This window comes from Artemia franciscana, chromosome 10 (genome assembly GCF_032884065.1).
Source record: "Artemia franciscana chromosome 10, ASM3288406v1, whole genome shotgun sequence".
NCBI lineage: Eukaryota > Metazoa > Arthropoda > Branchiopoda > Anostraca > Artemiidae > Artemia > Artemia franciscana.
In genome coordinates this window covers 16,578,193-16,590,574 of record NC_088872.1, presented here as the reverse complement: position 1 = coordinate 16,590,574, position 12,382 = coordinate 16,578,193, and the positions used below count along the sequence as shown (strand labels likewise).

The window sequence follows — 12,382 nt, the reverse complement described above, 5'->3', positions numbered from 1 at the left end:
CTATTTTCGTGCTTGAAGCGGGCATTAAGACATGTCAGGACCAGATTCTGGCTTACAGATTCACTTTCTTTTCAACGCCACTCGACTCTCGGTATTTCAAACCGTGTTTCTACCAAATCTTGAAGTGCTTTAGAGCGCCCGCTAGACGTGCTTCACGTCACCATTAGATTCCCCGTGCTTTAGTCTATATTTCCACTAATTTTGGTTCTTTTTGCTAGAAATGCAAGATTCTATGTTTAACGGGCCCCACTATTCTACTGTAATTTTTTTTCTTAAGTACTAGCTATTTTTGAAATTTTTAACTTTGATTTCATGTCTTCGAGTTTGGGCAACCGTCTTTCGTTTATTATTCAAACTGGGTCAAAGGACATTTAACCCAGCCAGATTTTTTTTTTTATTTCTCATGCTGTCAGACAAAGAAAAGAAAAAAAGTCAATGTTTTCCTTTCACATAGTTTCGCCTATGCCTTTTTTTCCCCTTTTTACGTACTAGGAATTTCCGGGTCTTAAACTTTAGGCACCATTTCTATAAAATAATAGTTATGGATTTAGTGTCCTCTGATTTTGGACAGCTGCATCATAATTTTGACACTCGGTGTTAAACGTTGCTTGGCCTTATAAGACTTAGGTCTCGCATGACTGGATATTCAGTGCTGTACACAAGGTCGCATCACAAAGACCAAAAGGGTCTACTTGTAAAAACATCGTGCGACTATTTTTTTTGCTCTTGGTGGCTTAACTTATCAAGGTAAACAAATAAGGTTGAATTTAAGTTTTAGTGCTTCTGATTGATTTAAAATATTCAATAAGATGTTAAGCATATAGTACCATAAAGGTAAAGATATACTAAAGGAAACTGAGCCGTTTCTGCGGATGCTTGAATTGTGCGGGCTTATCTTAGTTTCGACAAGCTTTTAGAAGAAAGTAAACTCCAGCGGGGGGGAGGGTAAACTGGAGTTTGGCCTTCAGTACGTAACGATGTAAATTGTAAAACGCTTGACATAGCATGTAGATCTAGTTAATACCCAATCAGAATGGAAATACGAAACTAGTATGATAACATCATATACGTAGACCACCTTCTGAGTAAGGCTCCTCTCTCGGACATGTAGGCGTAGTCCTACATCTCCAAGAGGGGCCTATTGAGAAGTCAGGGCTACGTATGCCTATAATATATTATTTATATATACCGTTCTGTATAGAATTTCATCGCTTTTTTATTAATATAATAAAATAGCGGTGAATGTACGTTACTGATATAGTCTGACAGGGGCAGTTGTCCCCCCTTACCCCATAGCAAATTACACCTCTGATTATCTGTCGGTCTTAAAAAAAATATGATTGACGCTACGGAAATACGTCATAGATGTAAACTGGTGCAGCTAAGGACACTTTTTGCCACGAAATAAAAAAAAAAATCAGTCTTTTTCTCTTTGGTCTTATCCTAGCACAGACAATCATTTTTCATATTTTTCATGCGTTGTGAGCAATATGCACATTAATCACTTGGCCAACAACAAATGCAATAAAACAAAATGATTAATGCAGTATAAGAGAATAACTCAGAGTTGAGAAATCACCAAAGGAAGAGAAACCATACCTTAGAAGCATGATGGAAGAAATCATACCCAGCTGTTGCTGATTCTCCTTTTTGTCCTTTCTCACCAGGTCTACCCTAAAACGAAAAACAAAGTCCACAAATTTTTAAACAATAGTGACGTAATCCAATGACAGATGGATGGTTTCCTAATACTTCAACAACGTTTTTGTGCTTATGATGACAAGCGAACAGAAATCGAAGATTGATCTGTAAAAAACGAGGCCGAAATAAACAGCCAGTGTCAAAAAACTTAAAGCAATTTGTCGCTCCTATATATTAAGCTGGGGACTTTCGCGGTGAAGATATGGGTGACATATTTATGGCCTAATGGAAAGGCATAAATGTATCACAGCTGATAAAAACAGGAAAGAAAAATATGGGAGTGGATTATAGAAAGAAAATTTATAATAACCAATAAATGAGCCATTCAGAGGCCAAGTTGATCGATTTAACTTATTTATTTAGTTATTTTATTTTAGTGTCATGACGACTGATTGAGTATTATTTTTGCGTAGTCCTACTCTTCCCAAAAGGGGATTTTGACAAAAAACGAGAAATTAATGTCCTAAGGGGAAAAAAACATTTTGTCATTGAGCAGGCCTACTAATTTAGTTTCTAGTAGGTCAATTAAAGCAACTCTTCTGAAGGGCACTTGAATGCGTTCGAAATTATCCAAACACATAAATCTCGAAAACTCCTTCTACCAGATAATCGATACACTATAATCCGAGTCATAGCTTCTCTTTGTCAATTTTATTTTACGGTGTTACGGTGTTATTTTACGGCCTCTGAGGCACTCGGTTTCCAAATTTTTGATTATGTACCTATACACAAAGATTGTTGTATGGTCCTGGCCAGGGTAACGGTGACCAGGACATACAAGGCAACTGTGATGAATGTCATTATGTACGACCCATAACAATGGGCGGTAAAGAAAGAAAATGAAGATATAACAATAATTTTATGTCTATATGTTAATGCAGAGTTGTCAAACACAACTCCCTGAGCGAAGGGGTTATCATCCGACTCATTGATATATTTTGGAAGTTCAGGGATGCAAGAAAGAGAATAGGTAGGACATATTTATCGTAACTTGAAAGGAAAATTTACTTAAAAATTTGCGATTTTGAATTTATTTTAATAGCTGATTGACCTTATTTAATAGCTCCCAGACAAGCTTCATCTTGGTGTACGTATGGATTAGTTAAATTGTTTTATTTCATTTTATAAGCCTTAAACAGTACATTTTACACATATCGCTCTTTACTTAGGAAAAGCTAAAAGTTGATCAAACCCTTTGACACTAAAACCTAGAAAAAAAAAGTTATTTGATCAGATTATTTTCTGAAATGGCTCATTTAATCCGCAACATATACGCAAAATTCTGATAACAATTGTACAGTTGCTGATTGAGTCAATAGTTGTTGCTAAAGCTATCAGGCAGTTAAAAGCTTTTAAAGCCATCATTAAGCAAAATTTTATGTGAGACTTCAGTCAAAACATTCCTCGAAATGTATATTGAGCCTGGGTTGCGTGTTTCATTTTCAGGTATCTTTTGGTGGGAGGAACATAATTTTGATCCGTCTAGAGATGTGAACAAAACTATCATTTGAAGGGTTGAAACATCAGGGGATTCAGGTTGTAGCTGGCTTTTTAATTAAACTACTATTATTCTATTGTTAAGATGTTTCGTAGACTTGTTAAATTAAAAAGAGCTGCATATTAGGCGGCATAATCCAACAAAACGTTTTACTTTCAAAGCTAACGCCTAATGTACGGCTATTAAATGTTCTGCTCACAATTTTAAGTTTTTTTTTAGGATTAGTAAGTCTACTCCCGCCAAAAATTTATAAAAAAAAGGGAATGTAAATACATATTGGATCATTAAATAAATTAAGAAGGTAAAAGGCATATTCTTTTATGTGGTATGAAGGCCATATTCTTATATGTCCTTTTTACTATTTTGCAAAATTGTAAAAAAAAGAAGAATATTAAACATCTTCTGACACATCTAAAGTATATAGAAAGAGAGGCACAGCAGAAAATCATGCAGATCTATGTCAGAGATTACATAAAAAAAAACTAGTTTTTTTAACTGAAAGTAAGGAGCGACATTAAAACTTAAAACGAACAGAAATTACTCCGTATATGAAATGGGTTGTCCCCTCCGCAATCCCTCGCTCTTTACGCTAAAGCTTTTAATTGTATTAAAAAGCAGAATTGTGGCAAAGAGTCAAACTTTAGCGTAAAGAGCGAGGGATTGCGGAGGGGACAACCCATTTCATATACGGAGTAATTTCTGTTCGTTTTAAGTTTTAATGTCGCTCCTTACTTTCAGTTAAAAAAACTAGTTTTTTTTATGTAATTTCTGAACGTTTTTGAATTAATGCATGTTTGATTTTGGCTCTCCACACATAAATTATTAAAATGAAATTTGCATATTAATTCCTTTTTTGGCTAAATGGCTTTCTCTTAGTTTTGATCAGACGATTTTGAGAAATAAGGGATGGGAAAGGAGGCCTAGTTGCCATGCAATTTTTCGGTTACATAAAAAGGCAACTATAAATTTTTATTTTTAACGAATTTTTCTATTAGTAAAAAATATACGTAACTTAAGAATTATCTTACGTAACAAACTTTTATATTCTTTAATTTTTATTATGTATATGAGAGGGTTTGTACCCTCGTTAATACCTCGTTCTTTACACTAAATCGCAAGTTTTGTCCCAATTCTTTAAGAATGACCCCTGAATCAGAAAGGCCGTAGAATGAATAGTTGAAATTACTAAAAATACTATAGCATAAAGAGCGAGGTATTTATCTCCTCCTAAATACCTCGCTCTTTATTCATAAGTATTCTGGGGACGGTTAATTATTTAAAAGTCAAAAAAGGAATATTAATATTAAGGTCTTTTATTTCAATTCTTTTATTTTACAAATTAATAGGATATGAACAAGAAACAATTCATACTGGTTAAGTACTGACTCTCCTCAAAGACCTATTAAGTGCAGAGGAAGGGGAACACAACAGAAGAATATTAGATCTATATCGAGAGGTTCAGAAGCAGGCTTATTCTAACAAATTTACTTCGGCTTTTCTTAAATTTCAGGGTCAGGGACAAATAATTCCAAAGAAGAAAAAGAACCGCTATGCATGAGAATTAAGAGAACATGTAGAATAATTATGATATAACTAAAGTAGGACTTCCCTACCTGCAGGTATGCCTACTCAGGATCCTGAGTCACGTAAACCCGCAAAAGACAGCGATTACTGTCTTGTTAACGCCTTGTTAACTTACCAAGAAGTTAACTATTTGAAATGTTTTTTTTTTTTCGAAAGAGTAACTGATTTTTAACAACACCTCAACAACATCTGTCATATTGAATATCCAATTATACTTTCAAGCCCGGAACGACTTTTTAAAGTGAACTTGACAAGCGAGTTGAATGCTTTAATATTATTCACAGATTGATAGTTAAAAGTTAAGAGGATGCCAAATAAAAGTGGCTTTAACAGACTATTTGAATATTTAAGGGCTATAGACAACTCTATGTCTAAGTGCAGCGAAAATAGATAATACAATTTTGACAAGGAACAGTTACTTGTTGAGATATATTTCAATAACCGACATTTTTGTACATGAATATAAACGAAGTTAAAAGATTTGTGGTTCGGTATGAAGTATATTTTCATTGTATAATTTAGCAAGAGTCGACAAGCTAAGACTTTTTCAATTATTCGTCTGGTGTATCTGACATGCTTATTGGGGATATGGCAAAAATAGTTACTAATATTAATGGCAGCTCCTCACTTCACCAAGGCAGCTGTTGGCAGCAATTTTGATAAACAGCCGTTTGAATGAATTGCTAAAACTAGCCTTGAAATTTCCCACTAGAAACCATCAAGCATATCTTCCTCAACTTTTCAAAGACCACGTGGTTCAGGGCATTGCTTGATCACTATTGTTTCCATGGCATGTAATGCCCCAATCTTAGCTGTAACACTTACCGTCCTATTCTTCCCAACCCTAATTTCAGCTACTGAAAAACAGACTAAACCCTGGCTATTTCACTTTTCACACCTGTACTGCTTGCATTGTCATTATTAATAAACCTAGGTAGGTAAAGTAACCTACTCAGTCAATCTTTGGGCTATCTAACAATGCCTCTTTATTCTCATTAATTGCAATTTAAGTGGCTGCATCCAAGCAGAACAAATCTAAATGATTCACTAATTACCAGATTCATTCAAATGTCCTTTCTTACTAAGGGGCTTAGTAAATTTTTTCCAAAAACTCCTAGGTACTTTCCTTTTCTCAAAAATCATAATCCCAATTTTTGAATGTTCTTATCTCTAATTTAGATCAAAATCTGTTTATTATACGATTAAAATTTTAAGCCTAATCATACTTTCATCCTTTTAATATATTCTCTAGAACCCCTTCATTAAATAAATATTCTCTCATTAGTAAATTAAATAAAATTTTCTCATTATTTTCAATTTTAACACTGTTGCAATTTTAACAAATTTAACACAGGCTATGAAAACTATCTGACCGTCCCTCCCTAACACTTTCCTTGTCTCTAATTCAAGCCCCGTTTCCATAACTAGTTTGAAAATAAAATTCTGATAAGAGTAAAGAGCGAAGTTGAAGCTTAAAATGTAGAAGACCTATTGCCTCGTGCTTATACAACAAATCTGTGTAAAAATTCTGTAGATGAACTGACGGATGATATTTTCCTTTGTTTGTATGATTATGCAAAACTAACGTTTTACTGAAAACACGAAACCCTTTCAAAAGAAACAAGAATAGTGTTATTTTTTAATGCCGTAAGAATATCCTAAAGCGCTATAGGTTTCTAGTCTAGAAAACCATTACTATTTTTATTTCCCCACATGGCCTAAACTAAGATACTACCTACTCTTACTAGTACCAGCCTGGACTTTAAACTACTCTGATAAAAATGCCGTATTTCTATCTGTAATCTTGCCATTACAGTCTGAGTCAGTTGGCTGGTTAGCCAACTGACAGGTTGGCATATACCACTACGAGTCATAGTCTATGACATATACCTTGCACTTTTTGAGTCATAAACTGTGCAACTAGATTTTTATTATTAACATGCTCTCAACCAAAACTAGCCTTAGAAGCTTTCTTATTCATCGTGAGCTCTACTCCCTGCCTTTGTACCTGATCTAAACTACCTTAAGAAATAAATTCTGCATTATCTAATTTCATGTCCCCCTAACGATAAGTTTTGAAACTCCTAACAAAGCCAGTTCAAACTTCTAAATCAAACAGTATGTGGTAACGAACTATAAGGAGCGATGCGGCTCAATAATAATTGAAAATCTAAGAAAGAGTCTTGATAACAATGGATACATCAAAAGAAATGAGTTTTTATTCTTATTTAAAATTATAAAATTCATCAAGTTTAATGTTATCCAACAAAAGTTACGAGCCTAAGAAAATTTGCCTAATTTTACAAAAATGGGGGAAACACCTCAAAACATCAAGTAATCTTAATGAAAATTACTCTATCGAATTCAGCACATAAGAGAACCCTACTATATAGGTTTCAAGCTGTATGTACAAAAATGTGGAAATTTGCATTTTTTACAAAAAGAAAAATTACCAAAATAAACCAAATAAACGGCTTATTACCGGGTTTTACCTTATTACCTTATAAACGGGTTTATTACCAAATAAACGGCTGCGTGTTTATTTGTATTTTTTTTTTCAGGGGTAATTGTATCGAACCATTGATCCTAAAGGATCGAGAGGTGGTTCGCTTGATCAGAAATAAGAAATTCTAGTGCGCTTTTTAAGAGACCAAAATATTGGAGGGCAGCTATCCCCCCTCCCACCATCCTTTTCCGATTGTCATCCGAAAAAAAACTTTGAGATAGCCATTTTGTTCAACACATTCTAAGAATCACATAATTATGTCTTTGAGGATGACTTGACCCCCACAGCCCCTTGGGGAAGGGCTGCAAGCTATGAACTCGACCCATTATTTATATATAGTACTAGCTATTGGGAAACAAAGAGATATTTTTTTCAGAATTGGGGGATTTTCATGGAGGAGGGCTACGTGGAAGGATCTTTCCATGGAGGAATTTTTCGTGGAGGAGGGGAATTTCCCATGGAGCGGAGCTAGATTTCCTGATATTACATAAAAAAGATGAGAAATTAAACAAAAAAAAAAAGTTTTTTCAACTGAATGTGAGGAGCAATATTAAATTTCAAAACTAACAGAAATTATTACGTATATTAAGAGGTTGCCCCCTCCTTAATACCTCTTTACGTTAATTTTTTGCGAGAACTTTTAAAAAGGCTTATGATCCTAATTAAACCGCGCTTGTATTTCAAGATTTTTAAATAATTGGAACAAAAAGTCAAACTTTAGCGTAAAGAGCGAAGTATTGAGGATGAGGAAATCCCCCTAATATATGAAATAATTTCTGTTCGTTTTGAATTTAAATTTGCTCCTGAATTTTAGTTGAAAAAACTTGTTTTTGATTTAATTCATTAGTCAAAATGCCCAATCCAATAAGTTAGTTATCTTCCAGCGTCAAATGATCCAAGTTGTAATTTTTATTTTACTTAATTCGTTGAAGCCATCATTGCTTCATGAAGGCTCCAAGGCCCACTTAATTCGTTGAAGCCATCATGCTTCATGAAGGCTCCATGCTTCATGAAGGCTCCATGAAGGTCGTCATGAAAAGCAAACGGCTCCACTATTTCAAATCAGGGACTTAGTCAGAATGTATGAACTCCTCAGGACCTTCAGTCCAATGGATAATTTGTGAAAGTCTTGGCCCATCTTGGTCACTACATGGGAAGACAGTCCATAATAAACAGTAGCAAGAATGAAAGTGCATAAAACCCACCAAAACAAACAAAGCCCAAAAGAACTATCCATTTCGAAGAGTCCAGTGCAACACTATGACGTTCACTATGTTACAATTGCCTCGAAGAGCACCAGTCCTCAAGGTCACTCTACAATGCTATTCACAGTCAGGGTTCTGATTAGGCATAGATGAGAGAGGTCCATTCCGACGGCGCCATGACGGGATATCTCATCTGCAGGTAGTAACGTGAGAAGGAGCTTGGTAGAGTAAAGTTCTACCATCAACAGATGATACCGGAGTAGGTCCAGCCTTTTATGCTCCAGGCCTATCGTTCGTTGAAGAATTTTGGCGGGGACTTTAGCCAGCCTGCTTGAACCTATCAGACTAGATCGATTTTTTTATGCTTTTAATTGGTTTTCTTAGAATCTAAAAATTCTAAGTTTTCTGGAATTGTTCACATCCTCCTAGAATTGAAGAATTGTGGCGGGGACTTTAGCCAGCCTGCTTGAACAATAGCTGAAAAATTGAACTTTCGATCGAGCTTCTCCAAACAGTTTACTGTAGGCCATATGATAAAAAAGTTAATTCACTCTCTTGCCTGAATTCTTTTTGTCATTTGAGGTGTTTTGAATCGCAATAAGGTTGTAGCTGTTCCGGTGTTGTGAAACAGTTTGGGTCTCCACTCTGTCCTAAGCTCTTCCCTCCTTATCCTCAAAAAAGGAACCCTGCTTGCATGACCTCGTAGTGGCCTCAGGGTCCACCATTCATGGGTTTGTCTAGCCAGAACCGTGACTGCAAACGGCACTGCAGGATTACTCTGAGGTGTGGTAACCCTCAAGGAAGTTGAAGCCTATTAAACGACAGATATATTGGAATGGAGAAGGAACACGCATGGCTGTGTTGACCTCAGGCGGCTTGGTGCTGCGGTGAGTTGTTAGTGTTGCGCAGAGTCGACTTGCTTCAGCAAAGATCCACGAAAAGAAATATAATTATGTCACTTGTAGGTCTATCCTCCTCTCTCTCTCCTCCTCTAACCTAATCTCATCTCTCTGTGCTCATCTCATCTTTTCTAACATAGTCATAGCCCAGTTGAATTAAAAATATTATTGTCAAATATTAAAATAATTGGTGTTGAAACAAAAACTAAACAAACAAATAATAAAAGGATTACCCTTAACGGGAAGTGAAATTATCTCTCATTCTCTTGTTACCAATCTCTCTCTCTCTCTCTCTCTCTCTCACTCTCTCTCTCTCTCTCTCTCTCTCTCTTTCTGTCTCTCTCTCTCTCTCTCTCTCTCTCTCTCTCTCTCTCTCTCTCTCTCTCTCTCTCTCTCTCTCTCTCTCTCTCTCTCTCGCAGACAGTTCAAAACAACAGTTATTATTAAAAAAGAACGCATTTAAATCGAGTTGAAATAAACTTAAGGACATATTAGATTCAGTTTCAAATTCTATTAACGTCGGTTTAAGTTTTCAATATCCATGTGTGATGCTGACTTGAATATTTTATCTTCTTGATTCTGCCACCTTTTGTTATTTCTTTATTATTGGTATTATAAGTATCCTGAGAAGTTTTCACTCAAAAATATTACTTTTATAGCTAGTAAGTATAGCTCAGGCAATTATCACTTAAATAATAAACTCTATTAGGAAATTAAGAAGAAAGTCTATAAAATAAAACTAAAAATTATAATAAATATTAACTTACCGCATCCCCTTTGGGCCCATCCAGACCTATAGGTCCCTGAAAACACAAAGGACACTGTCAAGCATTGTTAATACAGTAAATAATATAATAAATGTAAAGGGTGTTATTTACAAAAAGCCATCACCTTCTGCTAGCATAGGCGTAACTAGGATTGAACTACATGAGCTAGGGACTACCCTCAATTGGAAGTATATATGCTAGTCGATTCAATTGGCAATATTACGCAGTATTTGCCTACAGAAATCTAAGATATGTGAAAAAGTTCGGTATCCGTCGTGACGTTTGGGGAGTTTATGGTTAAACTAACTCCCACTTAACATCTGAATTTTCAGATGCCAGGTGAGGAGGAAATGCCTAGTCCCTGTAAGTTCAGGAAGATCATTCTTCTTAGAACATTCGGCATTAAATTAGTTTTCAACCATTGCCCCGTCACTAGTTACGCCCATGTGGGTCAGCGCTGCTACAGTTTCGGTGGATTTTAAGAAAGCAGACATTAGGCTAGTGCAAAACAAAAGGCAATAAATTGACAATCTACGCCGTAAAGAAATAACAGGAAAATGTGGCGACAATCTCATACAGAAAAATGGATTTACAGTTGGTTTGTTCAACTTGTTCACAAAAAATAAGTTTTTCTCAAGCGACAGTAAAAAGCAGCCTTGAAAAGTGACAAGCCGGAAATCTTTAACAGTATAAATAGGGGTACATTGTTAGAGTCTACGAGGCCTAGTGATTTTTTTGTTATTATTATTACTCTCTTTCTTGCGCCAAACTGTAATTTTCAGCTGGAATTTTTTTTTTAATTTTTCAATGTATCTATATAATTAGAAAAACGAAAAGAAAATTGGCGTCAGAGTCACCCAGAAAAAAGAATTTACAGTTCGTTTTTATATTGCTCGTTCTCAAAATAAACTCTTTTCGTAGCCAAGATAAAAACAGACCTTGAAAAGTGATACGCTAGAAATCCTTGGCAATAAGGGCAAGGGTTGTATTCACAGACACTAAGGGGTCCAGTTATTTTTGTCATTTTTTTTCAGTTCATTCTCTGATGCCGGAAATTGTTAACCATGGTTAGAAATGTTTATTGGTTTAATGTAAACATATAAATATAGAACCCCAAAGACCCAATATCAAATAGTCATAATGTGTTGCGCGTTCCATATCAAACAGTCTCTTGGGTCAGACATGTATTCAAGGGCCTATTGGTTTGTTCCCCCTCCCTCCAAATCTTACTACATTTTTCTTATTTTCAGTGTTTTTATTCATGCTTCTATCTTTTTCTTAATTTTGGACATTGGCCCTCTCTTTCGAAATAAATTCCATCGTACTTGTCTGTCTTAAATACCTCTGTATCCAATAACTTTTTATGTGGGATCTGTTACTTCGGGAGATTTTTTTGCATATTTATACATGTTTTGCTAATTTATTATTACAAGCATGAAAAACTGAAGCAAATATGCATACTTTTTTTCTGTTTCTAAGCCACTATAGTTTTAGTTTTAACAGTTTTGAGAAAAAGAAAAGTGGTTGAACAAAGCCAATTTATGATAGTTCACAGTCAGATACTTGTTTGATAAATGATCGAGGAAGGTTGACAGAAAAGATTCTTCTAGAGCCATTTTCCGTTCTGAAAACAGCGAAATTAAAAAAAAAAATACCTTGAAGATGTAACTTAATTTTAAAAATATTTATTATAATAGACACAAGAAAATTGTAAAAATGCTTTTAGATTTTGCTATTTTAGTCGGTTCTAGGCGTTTACCCTCGCGGAAAATACCCCCCGTGGAAAATAGCCCCGCGCAGAAAATACCCCTCGTGAAAAATACCCTCCCGTGGTAAATCCCCCCCCGTGGAAAATAATGCTTTCCAAATTTGAGAATTGTATTTTAGCTTTTTTTTCCATAGGGGAAGGAATTTTGGTACTTGTGTATTATACGCCAGTCACTCAAGTTAACGCTGTGTAAAACTCGAGAAATAACCGGTTTCTTCGTTAATTTCTCTCAGCTTAGCGTGAGACAAGACAAATATGAGTGACAGAATAGATGAGAAATATTTAATTTGGGCTTACAAATTTGCACATAAGGGGGGTGGGGTTAAATTATTTGGACAGTTTGAAGTCGGAAAACAATTCTTAGTTCATAATATGCAGAATAATTTTTCCTAACACATTTTACATGCAGACCCGCCATACTTCACTCCCCCCTAATGTGCAAATATATAGCCCA

The 12,382-nt window shown here is 35.3% G+C and overlaps 1 protein-coding gene across 16 annotated transcripts in view; it reads right to left on the bottom strand.

Moving 5' to 3' along the window:
• LOC136031843 (collagen alpha chain CG42342-like) overlaps positions 1 to 12,382 on the bottom strand; it is a 199,011-nt gene that overhangs the window by 93,231 nt on the left and 93,398 nt on the right. For 12 of the 16 annotated variants that reach the window (XM_065711681.1, XM_065711682.1, XM_065711687.1 and 9 more), the window contains 2 exons: positions 10,161 to 10,196; positions 1,600 to 1,674 (listed from right to left, as the gene is read on the bottom strand). In XM_065711681.1, the coding sequence (XP_065567753.1) occupies positions 1,600 to 1,674; positions 10,161 to 10,196 (111 nt within the window). The remainder of the gene's footprint in view (positions 1 to 1,599; positions 1,675 to 10,160; positions 10,197 to 12,382) is intronic. The other 4 variants (XM_065711685.1, XM_065711695.1, XM_065711690.1 and 1 more) reach the window with 1 other exon arrangement.